Source organism: Enhydra lutris, unplaced genomic scaffold (assembly GCF_002288905.1).
Source record: "Enhydra lutris kenyoni isolate GAN:26980312 unplaced genomic scaffold, ASM228890v2 scaffoldscaffold11, whole genome shotgun sequence".
Classification (NCBI taxonomy): domain Eukaryota; kingdom Metazoa; phylum Chordata; class Mammalia; order Carnivora; family Mustelidae; genus Enhydra; species Enhydra lutris.
This window is the reverse complement of record NW_019154095.1, coordinates 3,368,520-3,387,473: the sequence shown is the minus strand read 5'-3', so window position 1 is coordinate 3,387,473 and position 18,954 is coordinate 3,368,520. Positions and strand designations below refer to the sequence as shown.

The 18,954-nt window shown below is 43.0% G+C and overlaps 1 protein-coding gene across 1 annotated transcript in view; it reads left to right on the top strand.

Moving 5' to 3' along the window:
- LOC111144434 (CUB and Sushi multiple domains 1) overlaps nucleotides 1-18,954 on the top strand; it is a 1,720,260-nt gene that overhangs the window by 961,242 nt on the left and 740,064 nt on the right. Inside the window, exon 5 of the mRNA XM_022498737.1 lies at nucleotides 12,694-12,806. Within this exon, the coding sequence (XP_022354445.1) occupies nucleotides 12,704-12,806 (103 nt within the window). The 5' untranslated portion in view covers nucleotides 12,694-12,703. The remainder of the gene's footprint in view (nucleotides 1-12,693; nucleotides 12,807-18,954) is intronic.

The following is an 18,954-nucleotide window of genomic DNA, read 5'->3' as shown; positions in this document are numbered from 1 at the left end:
TGCGTTGCTTCCCCGCGGGAGTTCCTTTGTTCTCCTGGATCGGTCGCTCCGTCTGGCTGTGGTGCTGCCGATCTCCTGCAGGAGGGGCCGGTGCCGTGATTCTCAAGTGTCTTTGCCGGAGGCGGGATTGCGCCGCCCGTGCCGGGGGCCGGGCTAAGTCAGCTGCTCGGTTCGCTCTCGGGGCTTTTGTTCCCCGAGCGCTGTCCGTAAAGTCCGGAGGCCGGGAGCGAAGATGGCGGCCGCCCGGTCTCTGGCCGGAAGAGCCGAGAGCTCGGGCCGCTCCTCAGTGCGCCCTCGGGGATGAGCCGTCAGTCCCTCCCGTCTCCCTGGTCTCCGGCCGCGCTCCGAGCTCCCCCGGCCTGTGACCGGGAGTTTCTGTCTCTGGCCTGAGGCCCTGTTTGGAGTCTCCAAACCTGGCAGATTCCTGCTGCGCTGCTTCTCCCAGAGCAGGAAGGTGAGTCTCCCCAGATCTGCCACTCGTGGAGTCCTTGCACAGTCCCCACCTGTGCCATGGATCAGAGTTTAAGGTAACGCCGGGCTGAGAACTCACTCCTCGGCCCCGTCTCTACCACACAGGCTTCCCTGCTCTGATACCTGTGAGCTCTGCGACACTCAGACACCCTGATCCTTCTGTGACCCTGCAGGTCCTGAGACCACACTGTCCCTGCTGGGCTCCACCCGGGTTTAGCCTCTGGAGCGACGTCCCTCGGTGGAGCAGACTAATACAAGTTCGGATTTTGTGCTCTACTGCTCCATAACTTGTTGGGAACTGGCCCCTCCCCCCATGGTCTATTTTCCCGTGGGTTCGGATTCCCTTCTCTGCATGTCCTACCTTCCAGAAAGTGGTCGATTTTCTGTTCCTAGAATCGCTGCTCTTCTTCTCTTCGATCTCCTGTTGGGTTTGTAGGTGTTCGGAATGGTTTGATAACTGTCTAGCTGATCTCCTGGGATCTGATGTCGTTTCAGTCTGCTGCTCCTCCGCCATCTTGCCTTTCTCAAGCTCATCAGTATTTTTAAAGTAAATGCTTTTTAAATATAATAGTTAATAGATATTTATATCCAATTCGGTACAACTTTCTTTTAATAATATTTCAGTTCTTTTCAAGACGATCATAGCTATAGACCAATATTTGACTATTCTTTATCTTGTTACTTACAGGGAAGAATCACAGCGAAGATTTAAATTAAATTAGAATAATTGCCTTCAAGGGGGTAGAGTCTCACTATCATCTCTGCAGATATTTAAAACTTTATGGAAAAATGACAAGAGTAAACATATGTATTCATTGATTTTTAATCAATTTAACTCTGTAGTTATTAATAAGGAACCGTTGTATGGTTAATGAGTGGCTTCCACTCTGCTTATCCGCACTGACTTTCAAAACAAATGCCTTTCCTGGTATAAAAGCAACCGTCTTCTTTAGGTGTGGTGTCAATAGGCTGGCAAAGAAGCCACTTGGCCTCCTGGGCTGTTTACCCTCCTTCAGCACATAACAGACGTGTGAAATGCTCTAAGAACCAAGCAGGCTCTCCTTGGATAAAGTGATGTGCATAGATTCATACACACATCTGCAGCACATGCAGGCAGTGTGTGTGGATACACACATGCAGTGTGTGTGAGGACAAGTACATGCCTACATGCAGTGCAACAGCACTCTGCCGTCCAATGAAGGAGATCCTGCCATTTGCAACAATATGAAATTCTCCTGTGGCATTCCTTCCACCATCAGCCTAGAAATAGACTCACAATCCCAAGGATGCTTCTTGAGTTAAATGGCTTAAATGAGATATTGAATCCTATCAGCAAGAAGGTCAGCTAACAGGGAAGAGGGATAGAGGTCAATAACCCTTGCTCAGTGCGAGGGCAGAGCAACATGTCCTGCCTGACTGAACAAGGAGGCTGGCGTGAAGTTTTCTGGCAGCAGGTCCTCTGAGGACCCAGACTCACCTGTCATCTGAGCTCTTGTACCTTTTCAAGAAACAGCTGGAATTTGGCTCAGTGGGCAAAGGGGTTGTAAATTGGGATATGATTTGTCTTTGATCTATTCCCAGAGTCCCACAGACTTGCACTGATGTGTGTTCTCAAAAATCTAAAAGTCCGTCAACTCAGTAGTCAACATTCATTAGGCAAATATACCTGTCAAGGACTGTATGCTAAGTCCAGAACCATACTCCATGTCTAGAGGCTTAGTTCCTCATCTGTAAAATGGGAGAAATGATACCTATTCCAAGTCAAACAAACACATCACAATCCTGGGTGGATGAATGGCTCTATCTCCTATAAGACCATGAAATGATGAACCTGAAAACATTGTCTTGAGCCCAGTAAGCCAGACACGGGAAGAGAAATACCATTGATCTCACTTTTATGTGGAATAGAGAAAAGCCACACTCTGAAACAGATCGAATGGTGGTCATCAGGGCCTGGGGGAGGGGAACCTGGGGAGAGGTTTGTCAAAGGGTCTAACCTTGTAATGATAGAATGAATAATTTCTGAAGACCAGTATACAGCATAATGTCTGTAGTTAACAAGACAATATGATTTACTTGAAAGTTGCTAGAAGAGTAGATTTTAAATGTTCTCACCCCAAGGAAATGTAACTGTCTGAGGGAATAGATGGGTTAATTTGCTTGGAATGATTAACCAACAGTAACAAAATGCCAAGTCGGTCCTGTGAAAAAGAATGCATTTAGTATCTCTACGGTCCACATTTCCTAAAGCCTGTGTGATTTTATGTTAGATTAATATTCATGAGAATACTTTTTTAAGTGAAATTATTGGCAAAGCTTAGGACAAGCCCTACAATTGCTAAGACTGTGCCAGAAATGTGTGATACATGAACTTGCTTTACGTACCAGTAAGGTGATTATGTATCTTTTCTAGAATGGCTGGAAGGAGCAAACTCACACATACCAGTCCCAGTCCCGGGACCATGTACAGCTCAAGACTCATCTTACCCCATGATGAAGGGGAAACCAGTTTTGACAATGTTTTAAAAAACACATAAGCTAAAAATATCAAAGAGAAAATGATCAGTGATCTGGAAATCAAAGCGATTTTTCCTTTTGCTACTGTTGTTGTTGCTGGTCTTCACGTGTTGTCTGTGCATGTGTTTATTACAGAAATCTGTAGATAATGTCTTTTTTAATTATTAGAAAATGATACTGATACTCGTCCATGTCTAGCACCAAGTGTTAACTGTTTTGAAAGTCCAAGTAATATAGGGGACAAAGAATGTTTTTCCTGTTGGCAAAACCCAGACACCTGTCTTCACAGATAGTTAGAAAACAACCCACCAGGATATTGGACAGAGCAGAGGATTAGAAAAAGGTACTGGAGGTTTCGTTTTCCAGGTCACTGACTTCAATCCAGACTAGTTTGCTGCCACAGAGACCTGTAATTCAGCTATAACCTTGCACCGCCGGTGGACCAGGTCTCCCTGTTCTGAAGGGCGTACCCTGGGTAGGGTGGGGCCACTCTCCAGTCTAGGAAGGAGACGGTGCCAGCAGGTGATGCTCCTTTTCTGGGTCGGCCTCCTCCCCCTGTCTGGAGGGTGCACATGGGGCCCAGAGGACTTCCCACTGAGGAATGGAGTCAGAGCCTGCTGCTTCTTGACTGTCTTATGCTATTACTCGTCTGTCTGAGCCAATTCCTGGGCTTCATTCCGAGCAATTCCCTGACATTTAGTCCTTAAGTGTTAGAGGACAGGATTTGTCACTTTCTCTCCCAAATGATCCTCTTTTCTTGACCTTTGGGTTAATTCCTATTGCTTGGCTTGCTGAGGTTGTGGACATGTTCATGACCCTCTCTCAAGTCCCTCTGGTCTGTCCTGGGCCCCTTTGCCCCATCTCTAATAGACTCAATTGTCCTACTCCTGCGCCTTCCTTGACATAGATGGATGTTCTCACTGTCTTAAGTGAGCCCAGAGTTACCGCTTTGGGTCCCATGGTTATTCTAGGAGGAATACAAAGGAGATGCCAGATCTGTCCCATTCGACATTCCTACTTGGCAGAGACATGTCTGTGTGCAGAAAGGTAGGAATGGCCGTCTCTTAATGACCTTAACTTCTGACCGTTTTACAGCGTGGAGCTGTTTTAGTTGCTCACGTCATGAGTGAAAAATAAAAGCATAGAAACCATTTAATATGGATTTATTGAGACTCTCCTGTATGCGCAGTACTGCAAGGATGAGGGAAATTAGTAAAATGCTTGTGATGCCCTCAACAGGCTCCCAGTTCAGTCAGGGAAGCAGACGTCTACACAGCCACCGAGAATGCCAGACAGATTCTTACCTTTTCCATGAGAAGAACATGAGCAAGGTCTGATGGATTGTGAGGGCGAGCGCAGTCGGTCGGACCTCAGTTAATAAGGGCAAGAGTTTTAGAGGGAAAATCTTTTCCGAAAGCTTTGAAATTTCAGAAAAGTGTAAACAGGCAAAAGTCAGCTACAGGGTTCCAGATGGAGGAGTGCAGGAGGCGTGTGCGTGGAAGCAGGTTCACCCGGGACAGCCCGGAAGCAGCCATGGTCCCTTGTGGGCTACAGACGACTCAGGAAAGAATTTACAGGAGATAAGGCAGGTGATGGTTGGAGTCTCGTCAGGAAGGACCTTCAATCCCATGCTAAGAAAGTTGACGTCTTTCTCAGACTGACTTAGGGTCATGAAAGCATTTTTATAAAGGGTGTGACGTGATTGAATGTGGGCATCAGCACAGATTGTCATTGTTCTTCCCAGTGGTCCTTGTTATCTCCTTAGCTGACAAGTCACAACTCAGACATTACCCAATGTAGGAGTGGCTTCCCCCCAGGAAGAGTGGAAAGCCCCTCTCGGGGGTGCGTATGGCAATCTGCACCCCCCATTTGGTGACACGCGTCCTGTGTCAGCACTGCTGACGCACGCTGGGCACCGAAGCTGGCTCCAGCTCTGTCTGCAGGGCCCGGGATGCTGTTAGGCACATGCAGTTTGTAAAGTTGATTTGAATTATGTGTAGGGCCGTTGATGTCATAGTTGCACAGAGTGGATGAGAGCATAGGGAGGGAATGAGACCTATTCAACAGCACGAGTGAAGGTTTCAGTTTCGCCAGGGCACAGGCAGCACCTGGTTAGAACAGAGGCATGTAGCAGACATCACTGGGTTGCGAGGCCACGGCTTAGCATCTGAATAATTTTGCACTCAGGTCCAGAAGGTGTCTGTGAGATGAGGATATGTTGCACGGTCTGATCCCTCCCTTAGATACACGGTTGTCATGACTGTTTTCGTGTGGCCAGAATTATCCATCTGAGAGCTTGCCGCTTACAAAAACCCTTGGGGCATGCATGGTGTGTCTATGTCTAAGCATCTGCCACAGGGCTTAATGACCACCGAAGGCTGAGCTGCAGGTGGGTGCTGAGGACATTTCTGGAGCAGGTGAACGGTGACCGCTCTGTATATCCTAAGGGGTTATTAAGTTGAGGAGACACTAGATTTCCTGTCCAGGTTGTAAAGACATGGAGCTTTGGGAGAGTCCATTCAGATCTGATGCCCGGAGTTGTGTTCATCTGCGTGCAGAGATGCTGGTCTTGGGGCACAAAGACAGCCACTGCTATTTTCCTGGCACTGATTCTCCTCTCCTTCTTTGCTTTCCTCCAGTGCCATGAAGGTATATGTTTTATCCAACAAAGACAATACCTACACCCAGACACATCCCAGCCTGGCAGTGTGGCAGGAAGGGTTGCATAGAATAATGCCCCGCTTTGTGAAAGTTTCCATTCTATTTAGGTATCCAATGAGTGCTGAGCTTCTGTTATATGCCCAGCACTTTGATAGGTTTCAGAAAGATAATCCAAGGTTCCTGTGGGGATAATACAAGCTTCCTGTGTTACTGGCAAGACAGCCATTCGGTAAATAATCACACAAATAATCAGGACATCACTGAAATGTCTGCACGAGAGATGCCAGGAGAAGACATTATCAGGGAGGAACAACCTCAACTTCACAGTCAAGTCAGGCTTCCATGACAATGTGAACCATAATCTGAAACTTAAAGGAGGACCAGGAATGACTAGGCCAGTGAACAGGAAAGGGCACCGGGGTGGTTGGGTGTCCTGGCTCAGGGCAAGAGAACAGTACGTGCAAAGATCTTGAGGAAGAAAGGAGCACAGATGGGGCTTTCAATGGGGGGGACTGAACCACAGACAAGCACATCCCAGTGTAGAAACCAAGGGGAAGGTACGGAGCCTAGAAATATGAGCCAGAGATCTGAAAGGAGGAAAGAACACTCAAGAGACTCGGAATCATTTTTGTAAACAGCATAGAATATACAAGAGGAGCACAGACACAAGAGTGTGTGAGGTTTGCAAGACGGAGGAGAATCAGGGCACTTGGGGGCTCAGTTGTTAAGCATCTGCCTTTGGCTGAGGCCATGATCCCAAAGTCCTGGGATCGAGCCCCACATTGGGCTCCCTGCCTGGCAGGAAGCCTGCTTCTCCCTCTCTCACTCCTCCTGCTTGTGTTCCTGCTCTCTCTCTCTCTGTCAAATAAATAAATAAAAACCTTAAAAAAGAGAGGGCGGGGAGGAGAAGGTTATCAATGTTTACACCTGAGAGAATCTTCACGCATGCCTTGAGCAAAGAGTGAAGCCAGAGAGAGAAACTGTCCGGGAGAGAGCAGACCTATGTGACAGCTCGTCAGGAACGCCACCGCTAGTGGAAGAAATGTCAAACAGAATGAACTGATTGTAATGAAAGAAAGATCGTTCTCATGGGGAGGTATTCTTCTGTGGCATGATTTTAAAGAGGCTATGGATGGGTGGGTTTTTTGTTTGTTTGTTTGTTTCTCCCAAAGGGTAGATGTGTGGGTGTAAAACTTTTGGGATCAATTTCTAGAAATCTTTGCATATACATATATTGTTGGGTCTGTTATCAAAGGAACGAGACTGGGACAAAGTGAATGTTATATAAAGCTTTATTCTATGCCAAGCATTAGAAGTCAGACTGACCGGCCAGGGCCGCCTCCGAAGAGAGCGACCCCCCTTGGTCTTACAGGCTAGTTTTTATAGGGCACAACCGCAGACCTCTATGTATGTGGCTTTGGCTGATTGGATGTCTTTTACCTGTCTGGCCTTATTTTAGGTGTGTGTTTTAGCAACGGTTACCCGGAACCAATATCACTAACTGCTGAGGCATTTATTAAACAACAAAATGGCTACCTAGGCAACATGGAATCACTCTGGCTAAGCAGGCCCAGGCAGGCCCTAGGGGTTTAACAGGTTTTAACGTGGAATCAGCCCCAACAATGTAACTATTGTGTTACATGTGTTTCTGTGTATACGTATATTTATTTGTGCACACACACATGCACAGACTTGTGCATCTCTTCTTTCCATGAACTCCCATTTGAAGAACTGCCTTTAACTTCCATTGTTTCTTTCATCAAAGTCTAAAATAAAGCTTAGAATAGCAGTATGAACTCAATATATATTCATAAGACAATGATGTTCTCTAGGAACACAAATAACAATCAGAAACATGACATTTCAGGAACCCTTTTTGTATCAGAGTCTCCCGTTTACTTTTCATAAAACAGAGATAAATGGAACACCACCCTCTGAATCATGTTGGTTATGTGTCCATGAGAGCACAGGAAAATGTAAGGACTTCTCTGGATGTAATGACTTTCTCTGGATGACAAGCAATCAGCTCTTCGAAGTGATAGGTTTATGAAATTCTTCAGGCTCCTTAGGGAGGGTGGGTGATTTACAGTCTGTGTTGATGGTATTAGTGCTTTCTGGCTTCTTAGTCATCACAGTTAAAGAGGTTTAACTACAGAGAAACTCCCAGCCATTTATATGATGGTTTTCTAAAGACATAAGAAATCCGGCTTAATGTCAAAGAAGTGCTCAGACAGAGCTCTCTCAAGAACTTTAGCATTTCCAAATGTGTTTTGGAAAATTATCTCGATAAATTGACTCCATTTTTTCAAGTTACATAAGTAAAATGAATGAGTCACAGACACAAGGCTGTAATATTTGAGAAGAACAACATGCTCAAACCCCTCATTTTATACTTGGGAAGTGTGGGGCTGAGGGAGGTTAGGTGGGAGAGGATGTTGTGGATGAATTATAAATAAAAACCTGAAATTTATGGTAAAGCTATTTGGAGAAAGTGGAACAGTCTGGTCAGTTCTATTTTGGCTCAAAGAAGGTCGTCTTTACTTTAAGTACCTGTGGGTCCCACATCTCTTTTTACTGTTGGCAGGAGCAAAACCTTGTTGAATCTTTGAAAGAAATGAGTTTGCCAGTGGATTAGATTGCCTAATTTGGCAATCTTGGGGGGAAGAGTGAGAACTATCAATTCCTTTAGCCATGTCTAAAGGGACCACTCAGTATTCTCACTGTGAAGTTTTATGGGTTTTCTGACCTAGTTTGAGATGTTCCAGAAATGAAATGCATCTAACATTCCCTCAGAAAGACTCTTTCCTGACAGATCACGTTGAGGTGTCCTTTATTTTTTTAAGTCCAAATATATTTGAATCCCCTGATTTCTCCAGATTACTGTCCTGTGTTTTCACATGTTTAGGATTTAAAAAAAAGTAAGAGTACATTAGATACCCTCAGCTAATAGGCAAAGGCATGTGTTGATATATGTCATTATTAAATCCTTTCTGAAAAATGTTTCTGCTTTGTATCTTATGCTCACTGTGTATGTCAATTTGAAAACCAAATCCAGCAGACTTTGAAGACATAGAGCTAAGAACTAAGGAAGACTTTTAAGAGAAAAAAAGCCAATGATGATGCATGCTAAGTCACTGATAATTTTACAGTGTTAAACTGAGATTAGAGGGATGACATTGTCTACTGAATTTCTTCTCTTTCTGGACTGCTTTAGAATGAAACATTTAGTATATATATTCAAAGGGTTGTTTTTCCATTGTGGTCATAACAAGTTGACACAAACATGGTGGCTTAAACCAACACGAATTTATTATCTTATGGTTGTATGGGTTATAAATCTTACAGAGGTTCTGCTGGAATAAAATCAAGGTGTCAGTAGGGCTGTGTTCCTCCTCAAGGCTCCAGGGGAGATGCATGTTTGCCTTTTCCTTTTGCAGCTTTGTAAGGTCACTCACATTCTTTGGCTCATGGATTCTTCATGTGCAGGGTCAACCACCGTGGTTACAGTTCACACATGTATCCCCCGACCTCCTTGGTAGGTTCCTTCTTCTCCGTGACTCTCTTCTTCTGTCTCCCTCTTCCGTTTGTAAGCATGTTGGTGATTACGTTGGGCTCCCCCATAATCCAGGATAATCTCTCCTTTGTCTGTAACTTTATCCCATCTTTGAAGTCAACTTTATCCCATCTTTGAAGTCTCCTTTTTCCATGTAAGGTGATGTAGTCACAGGCTCTAGAGGTTAAGATGTGGGCACCTTTGGGTGCCATTCTCATGCCACACAGGTTGGCACCAATTGGATTCTTTGCTTCTAAATTATTTGCTTCTAAATCTTCTCTAAACCATCCAAGTTCTTGGTAAATCTATTATAACATCCACTGGCTTGTCTGTTAGTCAACTTCCTTTAAATTCGTGTGTAGTGAAGGAACAATTGACTTTATAATGTAAGTTTACTGTTAAATGGCAGCTTCAAGATTATCATAGGCCTGGGGAAGAGAACCAAAAACTCACAATTCCCAAAAATATGTCTGATACAGAACAACCACCAACTCAACACCCCAAAGAAAGAGGATGTGAGTATTTGTTATTTTCCATGGACAGATTCAGAAACCCATGCATATTAATCCATTCTGGAGTGTGACTCATTTGCATGACTTGGCTCTAACCATGGGCAATGAATTATATAATTATTAAAAATCCTCACATTTGATTTTGTGTAAAATGAATCTATACAGAAAGTAGATATTTGTTTAAAGCTATTTACACGACCTTGATATACATCATCTAATTATCTATCTGCTCAGTATTTTTACAAATCGCCTTATATGTATCAAAGCAAGGGTCAGCAGACCGTGGTCCATCAGCCAAATCTCACCTATACAGTTTTTACACTGTTCAATGTTTGAAAAACCATCAAAAAAGAGTAACAATTATCTTTCTCTGACTGACTTAATTTCACTTAGCGTAATACTCTCTAGTTCCATCCATGTCACTGTAATAGCAAGATTTCATTCTTTTTTATGGCTCAGTAATATTCCATCACACACACACACACACACACACACACACACACACACACATCATCTTTCTCTGCTCATCAGTTGACAGATTGTTGGGGTTCTTCCCTATAGCCAGTAGTTTGTCTGAGTAGATAATGCTGCTATAAACTTGGGGTGATTTCACTCATATGTGTGATATAAAATACAAAACAAATGAGCAAAGGGGAAGGAAGAGAGTGTTGGAGGGCAAACCAAGAAACAGACTCTTAACTGCAAAGGACAAACTGATGGCACCAGAGGGGAGACAGGTGGGGGACAGGGTCACAGGCGATGGGGATGAAGGCGTGCACCTGTCACGATGAGCACTGGGTGATACACGGAAGTGCTGAATCACTATATTGTACACCCAAAACTAATATCGTGTGGTATGTTAGCTAACTGGAATTTAAAATATAAACTTGAAGAGAGAGAAAAGAAAGAGTAACATTACGTTTCTCAGGAAAATAGCATGAAAAGCGAGCATCTGTCAGTGAACTATTGTTGGAACCTAACCTTCCCCGTTCTGTGGCTGCCTTTGACCTCCAGCAGCAGCACAGACAGCTGCAGCAGAAACCGTGCGACGAGTAAACCGTAAAACGTGTGCCTGGCCCTTTACAGATGAAGTGTGTCGATTAACACAGAACTGGCATTTGGGGTCTGGGTTTGGTGTGTGAATCATGTGGGAAGCGAAGAAGGGATTTATTGCATTGCTAATGTTGATACACCACTAAAATGCAATCAGACCCAGCTTTTGAGATCAGAACCATTCAAAAAGAACCTAATTAAGAAAAAAAAATACTGTAAGATCCATAACAAATAAACGTGGGATTCAGTTATGAAACTTTCAGTAAGTATATGTAGGTAAGCTGGATAGATTCTGGGTTTTTGAATCCAGAAGTTAGTTATTTTCTGGTCCTTGCCAGTATTAGGCCAAGAGGTAACCTATTTCGAAGAGAATCTGTAGCATCAGCTCCCCAAGGGAAACAAGTGAGAGGGGGCGGGAGCCTTCAAACGAAATACCAAAATAATGAAATGTTTCCTGGAAGCAGCTGTATCTGACTTCAGCAGTCAGAGCTACATAAACCCAAGCAAATAGGCAGATCTGAGTTGTGCGTTTCCTCTCACAGACGATTATTTCAAAGAGTGACACAGACACTGTTGCAATTGGTTACAGTCAAGGTTTGCTTTTAACTGTAAATGGATACTGCATATTTTCAAACCTGAGAGTTTAAATTGAACACCCCGACATCAGAAAGCTTGCCTACATATTTCATTTGATGCTGGTTTTCCTCCAGGTAATGGAGTAAGGAGGGAAACACTCCACACGCCACCCGTGCCTGGTGAATCTGGTGCACAGAATACAGCTTCCAGCTGACCAAGAAGCTCCAGGGTCCAGGGGGCAGCCCACAAAGGGCAGCACCGGTTTCAGTAGCAAGCAATTGCTTAAACCTTTTCTGATCACCCGCACTGATAATACAAGTCATTTTGAAAACAGATCTGGCAAAATAATTACACAATGCAGAGCCATTGATGACATTTAAAATGTGCGTCAGGGACGTTTATACACGTATCACAATCATTTCTTTTAACCCCTTGCTGGGGGTACGTTAGGGTCCAGTTTACAGATTGGCAGGTGGAGGTTCAAAGAGCTCCGGCAGGGGAGCCGCACACAGCCGCCTCCCTGAGCACCCCAATCCAGGGATCCTTCTGCCATCGGCCCAAACTGACGCTGCTGCTGAGTTCACAGGGGACTTTTATCACCCGGGAGGACTTCCATTTCCTAATGATGCAGGTTTTCAGCAGGAAGTAAATTTCTCACGTTTTTCCTGACAACTAAAGCACACGGTGTCAAGGAGGATGGGGAGCTTAAACAGCTCAGCGAGAGATGGATTGTGTCTGATTTTGGAAGATTGAATTGTGTTTAATATACTGCTTTCCCCAAACATATTTTATTTCATTTCAAATCTCTCTGACAGTGCTTGTCACCACTTCCCTGTGTGCCGCTCTTCTTCCCGCGGGTAGGAGAGGCCCGTGCTATGAACTGTGGGATGGGCCCCTAGAAATACGGGATGCTGTCCAGCATGATAAGCTGCGGATCTGAGGGCACTAACGGTGAAACCGAACCATGAAGCGTTCAGAGAGAAAAGTACAGTGTTACCATTTGCCTGTTTCTTGTCTTTTTATAATTCATTGTGATTGAGGTCCTGATGAAAAGGAACAAGTGATCCAAAGAGTACCTTCTCATGGGTCTGTCATTAATAAGGAAGAATAAACACGTCACGTGTTGGTGAAAGCCTTCCCTTCATCGGAGTAAACACAGCACCGATAGGTGGACACACTTGAAACTGCCTGGGTCTTTTCAAGGTTTCGGTGCAGCTCCACAGTGATCTCAAAATAACGAGATAGTAGTTATTTTGATAACCATCAGTAGTCAGTTGTTAACATGGGTTTGCTATAGGACATTTGCTCGGTTGGTTTACAAGGGAGATTTTTTCTGGTTCTCTCTTCCAGGTTGACTGGCATGAACCTCCCTTCTCCCGTTATAAGTAGCAAGAATTGGTTACGACTCCATTTTACATCTGACAGTAACCATCGACGCAAAGGATTTAATGCACAGTTTCAAGGTAAGAATGCCCCATTTTCTATATTAAAAAAAAGAAGATATTTTGGTCTTTTCACCCTCAAATTTTAAGATTCTCTTACTAGAGATAGAGCAAGAGATAGAAGCTTGAAAATACCCTCTAGCTCTTTTATGCACAATTAACTCTGGAAATTCTGCAGATACTCCTAAAAATTTCTCAGTAAAGCTTTATTACTTTGACAGTACATAATGTATTTTCTTGTTTTGCTTTAATTATTACTGAGTTTTTAGCAATAAGTTAGTAAATATATATTAGCATTCATTTTAATTCATATACAGCTAACCAGAAAATATCCGTAGTTGGCTGGCTGTTTTCTTGACCCACTCATTAAAACTGGTACAGCATATAGGTTACATGAACATGCATAAGTGTATCATCCTATTGCTTCCAGATGTAAAATATATCCACAGTACATAAATCCAGCTACCTGGTTTAATAATTTACAGGTAAGTGAATATCAAAAGAAAAACACAAGATTTTTTTTGGAGCTGAGAGAAACGGAGTCTGTAGTCACTAACATGCAGGTCTGATTTTGAAACTTCCTCTTTGTATCAAATTTTTAGTGTTTATACGTGGATAGTATTGTGTCACTGCACGTATGTTTTATTGGGATTTTTTTTAAAGATTATTTACTTATTTTAGAAGGAGAGAGAGAGAGAGAGGGAGAAAGAGAGAGAGCAGGGGGAGGGAGGAGGAGAGACAATCCTGAAGCAGACGCCCCGCTGAGAGCAGAGTCCCCTGTGGGGGACTTGCGGGCTCCTTTCTAGGACCCTGAGATCATGACCTGATCCAAAATCAAGATTCGGACGATTGACTGGCTGAGCCACTCAGGTGCCCCACCCATACATTTTTAATAATTAGTAATCCTTATCAATACCATAAAAAGTATTCAACTTATTAGGAGATCCACTGAAAACAGTCCACCTTGCATTTGCAAGGAACAATAGTATGACTGTGTCAGAAAGCAAGATGTGCTCCCAGGAAACCTCTCATCTTCCTCCAAATCATGACTGTGAGAATGTCGAGAGTTCAGTTAAGACCACATTCCTTGGGGCACCTGGGTGGCTCAGTGGGTTAAAGCCTCTGCTTTCGGCTCAGGTCATGATCCCAGGGTCCTGGGATCGAGCCCCAGGGTCCTGGGATCGAGCCCCGCATCGGGCTCTCTGCTCAGCGGGGAGCCTGCTTCCTCCTCTCTCTCTTCCTGCTTCTCTGCCTACTTGTGATCTCTCTCTCTATCAAATAAATAAATAAAATCTTTTTTAAAAAAAAAAAAGACCACATTCCTTAAGCACTCGCTGAGTGCAAACCAGGACCCCAAAACGAGGAAATTGTAATAACCCCCATGTCCAGAATCTCGTTGGTCAGAAAAACAGTTTGCAAACAACCCCCATGAAAGGCAGAATGGAAACCAAAGTCACGCCAGCCACTTTGGGAGATTTTAGCAATGTTCTAGCAAATGGTCTGAATGTGTCCTTTTAAAGCACAATTTAAATCCCATAATGCCTTCGATGTATCTTTTTGGACAAGAAGTAGAAAACTAAGAGTAATTTGCAGGAAATTAAATACAGATGGTGCTGAGGGGCACACATGGAGGTGAGCAGACTTTATTTGCCACCTGCTCCCTGGGGCACGCCAACCTTCACAGAATGTGCCTGACTTTAGAATGCAGGGCCAGTTTTGTTTCACCAAAATGCATCTGGTCCATCATCAGGAGCACTGCCCATCTCACATTATCTGCGGATGTGCCAGAAAGTTCCTTATTTTATCCACTTGGACTGCAAATAGACTGCCTTCCCAGTTTTACAGGAGTCATACCAATGTGTTTCTTGTCCTGGAATCTAGACAAGGCTGAGCTCCTTTTTCAGACTTGCCTCTATTTGCGTTTATCTTTTAAGACCATATACTGTGTCTGCAGTCCTAACAGGGTGCCTGTGGCATACGTGATATATACGTATGGTGCGGACGGACACATGGGTGGGGGAGGGGAGGTCACACAGGGACACGGTAGGTGGGTTGTGAAGTACTCCATGTGGTCTTGTAGGGAAATCCATCTGAGTTTGGTCTGTATCAATCCCCATTCACTGATACATCCATCTCTAACAAAGAACAATCATAAATTAATATTCCGAAGGCAAAGTGACTGACCGGTAGGTAGGCAGGTAGATCAATAGAGTCCTTTCTAAATGGTGGTTTGATCTTCAAAGGTCCTGATATTGATTAATATATTGGCATTGAACTGCAGAAAAAAATTCTAGGTGTCACTCCTCCAACCTGATCAGTGAATTTGGCGTCTGTACCAGTGACTGGAAGAGAGGCAAAAAAAAAAAAAAAAAAAAAAAAAATTTGAAGACAATCCAAATTGGCAGATATAAGTAACATTCTGGTTGACAGAAAATTCTAATAGTTTAGACATATTAGCCATTGAGAAATATATATAATAATATAATAATATAATAATAATATATAATATAATAATATAATAAATATATAATATATATTTATTATATATTTATTTATATTCTAATCAATTAAAGAGTCTTTCAGTGGTAGCTCCTGATGACAGAGTGCTTTTTTGTTCAAGAGTATCATGCCTATGAAGAATTTTATAACTTCTAAAAACAAAGAATATCTTCTTTTTAATGTGGTGCTCTTCTCGGTTGAATAATCAACCACCACTATAAAATGTGTTTTCGACTTTCATGTCTACATCCTTTATTCTTTGAATTTCACACTGTGTTCTTTGGCTTTTATCTCTTCAATCATGCCATCAAATTATGCCAAAAGTAGTAGTGTGCTTGACTGACAAGTAAGACTGCTCTGTGGCCGCTCTTCCTAAAATATATTCGCTATCAAAATAGCATTGTGAACAAAGGAGTGGCAAATGCAATAAAAGCCACTGGATATATTTGCAATATCTTGTGTATATATATATTAGGTTCTTGTGGAATGACAGATTTATGTGGGACACATTATTTCTTTAAATCAGCTGAAAATTGAGCCCATTCTTTATATGTTGCCACCATCATTAATTATAATTAAATAAGTGCCTTGTTAGCACCATCAGTCATGTAGACATTTTTGATGTCTGCAAGATAGATTTTTTAAAGATATATTAATACTGAACCACAAATGCCTCTTCACTATTAACTAGCAATGTGCGTTGAGCTGCAGTCTTACATGTGTTTACCTGGCTATGTATAAAAATACAATTTTTACAAAATGCAATTCCTATAGATTTCTGAAACCGATAAGTCATTTTAAGTGTTTGTAATAAAACTGCAGTTTATATAGAGAACACCTGTCTCAAAGGAAAACCTGACAATGGATTTAAAATGTTGGGTTGACACAAATAATTAGCTTTCTCTTCAACTGATACTTCTATATAATGACTAATTTTAGTTTTTAGTAAAATGGAGACTTTATATAAAATAAGGCTTTCGTGTTGTTAAAATGTATCTTGGAAAATTGGGAACTTCATCTTTTCGGATTAATTCAAATTTGGATGTCATGTATGCTCGCCCATTCTCCAGTGTTCCCTGAGACACAATCGCAAAAGCTCTGCCTAAGAGATGATAGACATGGTCTATCCTAGCACTGGTGCGTGTGTCTGTCTCTCCCTTTAGAACAGAAGCTCTGCAAATAGTAGTAAAGTCCGTAATCTAGAACCCAGAAGGCTCTCAATTAATATATGCTGAAGAAAAAAAGGAAATCAAATGAGCTGCTCCTACTCCCTCCAGACCCCAGGGACAGCTGGTGGGCAGAAGTAGTGAGGTGCCCTGTAGACACTCTCACTCACTTGCATGACGTGGACGGGGGCTGCTCTTCCAAGGGGACTTTTCAGGTAGGTAAGGACACATCAAGCTTAAATCAAAACAAATTAGCAACCTCTAATCTTATCACCTCTAAAATATTCTAAAAACTTCTAAACCTCTAACAGAGAAACTGCTTTTAATAAATATAACTTCACTCAAATCAGATACACAACCACTTTCCCTAAACATGTAAGTTAGCTTCTCTTGGAACCAAAGATTCTTGCAAAGTGCCAATGCTGGTCCTTTAAAATTTGAAAAAGATGCCAGTCTCCGTGTTCCAGGCTGCTGAGTCTTGGCCTGCTCTCTTTTATCAAGTATTTTCTGCCTTTTGTCCCTTGCTGTCTTACTCTACAAAGTCAGAATAACATTGACCTCACAGAATCCTTGCAGATAGCTAAGAAAATCACCAGTGTAACAAGGGCTCTCCAGGCCACACCGGAGTGTGAGAGCTTTGTTACCCGTCCATAGTCCTTCTTCATGCCTGGTACATGCCCAGCCCAAATTAACTAACGCAGCTTATTCATATTCAAGTTTTAAGAGATATTTTAAGATTTCAAAAATGGGCAGATGCTGTCAGCAGAACATTGAACTGGTGCACCGTTCTCTCGAAGACTGTTTTACGGTGAATCTGAACTGAGGCTTTCTCTAGAACCCAGTGTCTACACTCCACATCCGAGCTTGTCGGAAGTGAGTGCATCTGTGCGATGAACGGCTTATATGAAGACTGAACTCAGACGCTTCATTCATAGTTGTCAACATCATGCCGCTGGAATTAACCAAAGTGTCCATCAGCAGTGGATCAGATCAGGAAATTATACATGTTCATACAAAAGAGTACTAAAGAAAAATGAAAAAAAGGCAAGCTGACTGTACACCCCACAAGAGTGAATCTCATCAGCATAATACTGGGTGAGAGGAACCAGACACAGAAGTACCACAATGCTCTGTCTGCGCAAGTGTAATAATATAGGGGCACCTGGGGGGCTCGGTCAGTTCAGCGTCTGACTCTTAGTTTTGGCTCAGGTCATGATCTTGGGGCTGTGAGATCAAGCCCCATGTCCAGTTCTTCACTCAGCACAGAGTCAGCTTGAGAAGGTCTCTCAAATAGATAAGTAAATCTTTAAAAAATAAATATAATAATACAATATAAATAATAATTTGGGACTATATATACATATACAATTTAGGAATCTAAAAACTATTGAGTGCATGCTTGTTACTAAAAGAGTATTCTGCTGTGTGTGTGTGTGTGTGTGTGTGTGTATAATACTTAAACTTAAAAAGTGTTTTTAAAAATGCTCAGAACAGCCCCTTTCCAAGAGGATAACAAGTTCTTCAGAACTTTTTTTACAAATAGGATCAGGCAAAAATACCTAGAGAACTCCTACTCACTGTCATGTTGCTAATTATTGTCCAAATTAGGAGCTACATCCCGCACACAAGGACAGGGGGATTGCGAGGCTGGTACCCCACGCCACACAGCTTGTAGATGGCTGCGTCAGGGCATAAATAGAACTCTCTGTTCTTTCTTTTCAACGTCATCCTTTCCAACCCTATTTTTGCAATTGACTTGCTGCACTGCTTCTACTATTTCCAATCACAACATCTTTCTTTGGGGAGCAGTGATTTATTTTTGTAAAACAGAAATCCCAGTGAAGAAAGCAATACTTCAGGGCAGCTATAAGTGAGTAGCAACTTAATCTGCTTTCTCAGGTTGATCTGTTCCAAGCAGAAAACTGGCAGACCACTGGGGGAACAGGTGCCATAATGATGGGAAGGGGTTGGCAGAAATAATGAATCTGGAGCTTGAAGCCTTGGATAACTGAGTAAATATATTCATGGGAAATGAATGTGTGTGTGTGTGTGTGTGTCTGTGTGTGTGTAACTAAGGGACAACATGAAAGCAGAGGGTAGATCCAGCAAAAAGCTAAAGAGGAGCGAGGGAACAGCTTCACAGCATAGCCCAGGGCAGTCCTAGACTATCAGAAAGGCTCCCTGGGAACTGAGGGTGCCACTTTGTAGACAGGCAGTCCACCGTGTGAGTCCTGCTCCTGCCTGGCATGGCTGAGGGGGAATGGGGATTGGAGGTCAAATTCCCTGGTCTCTGTCCAGCGAGGAATGGGTAAATGGAGAGGAGTCATGCTAGACAGGAAGCGCTGCTAGAGCAAAGCCTGTTGCTGTTCTGTCTACGGGGGGAAAGAACCATCATCACCTGTGCACAGAGGCGTAGACCAAAAAGAGAATACCTCTAAAGCATCTAACAGGGTGCCCAGAATGAGATCCCTTGCTTCTCATGAACTTGGGGAACATACCTGTGT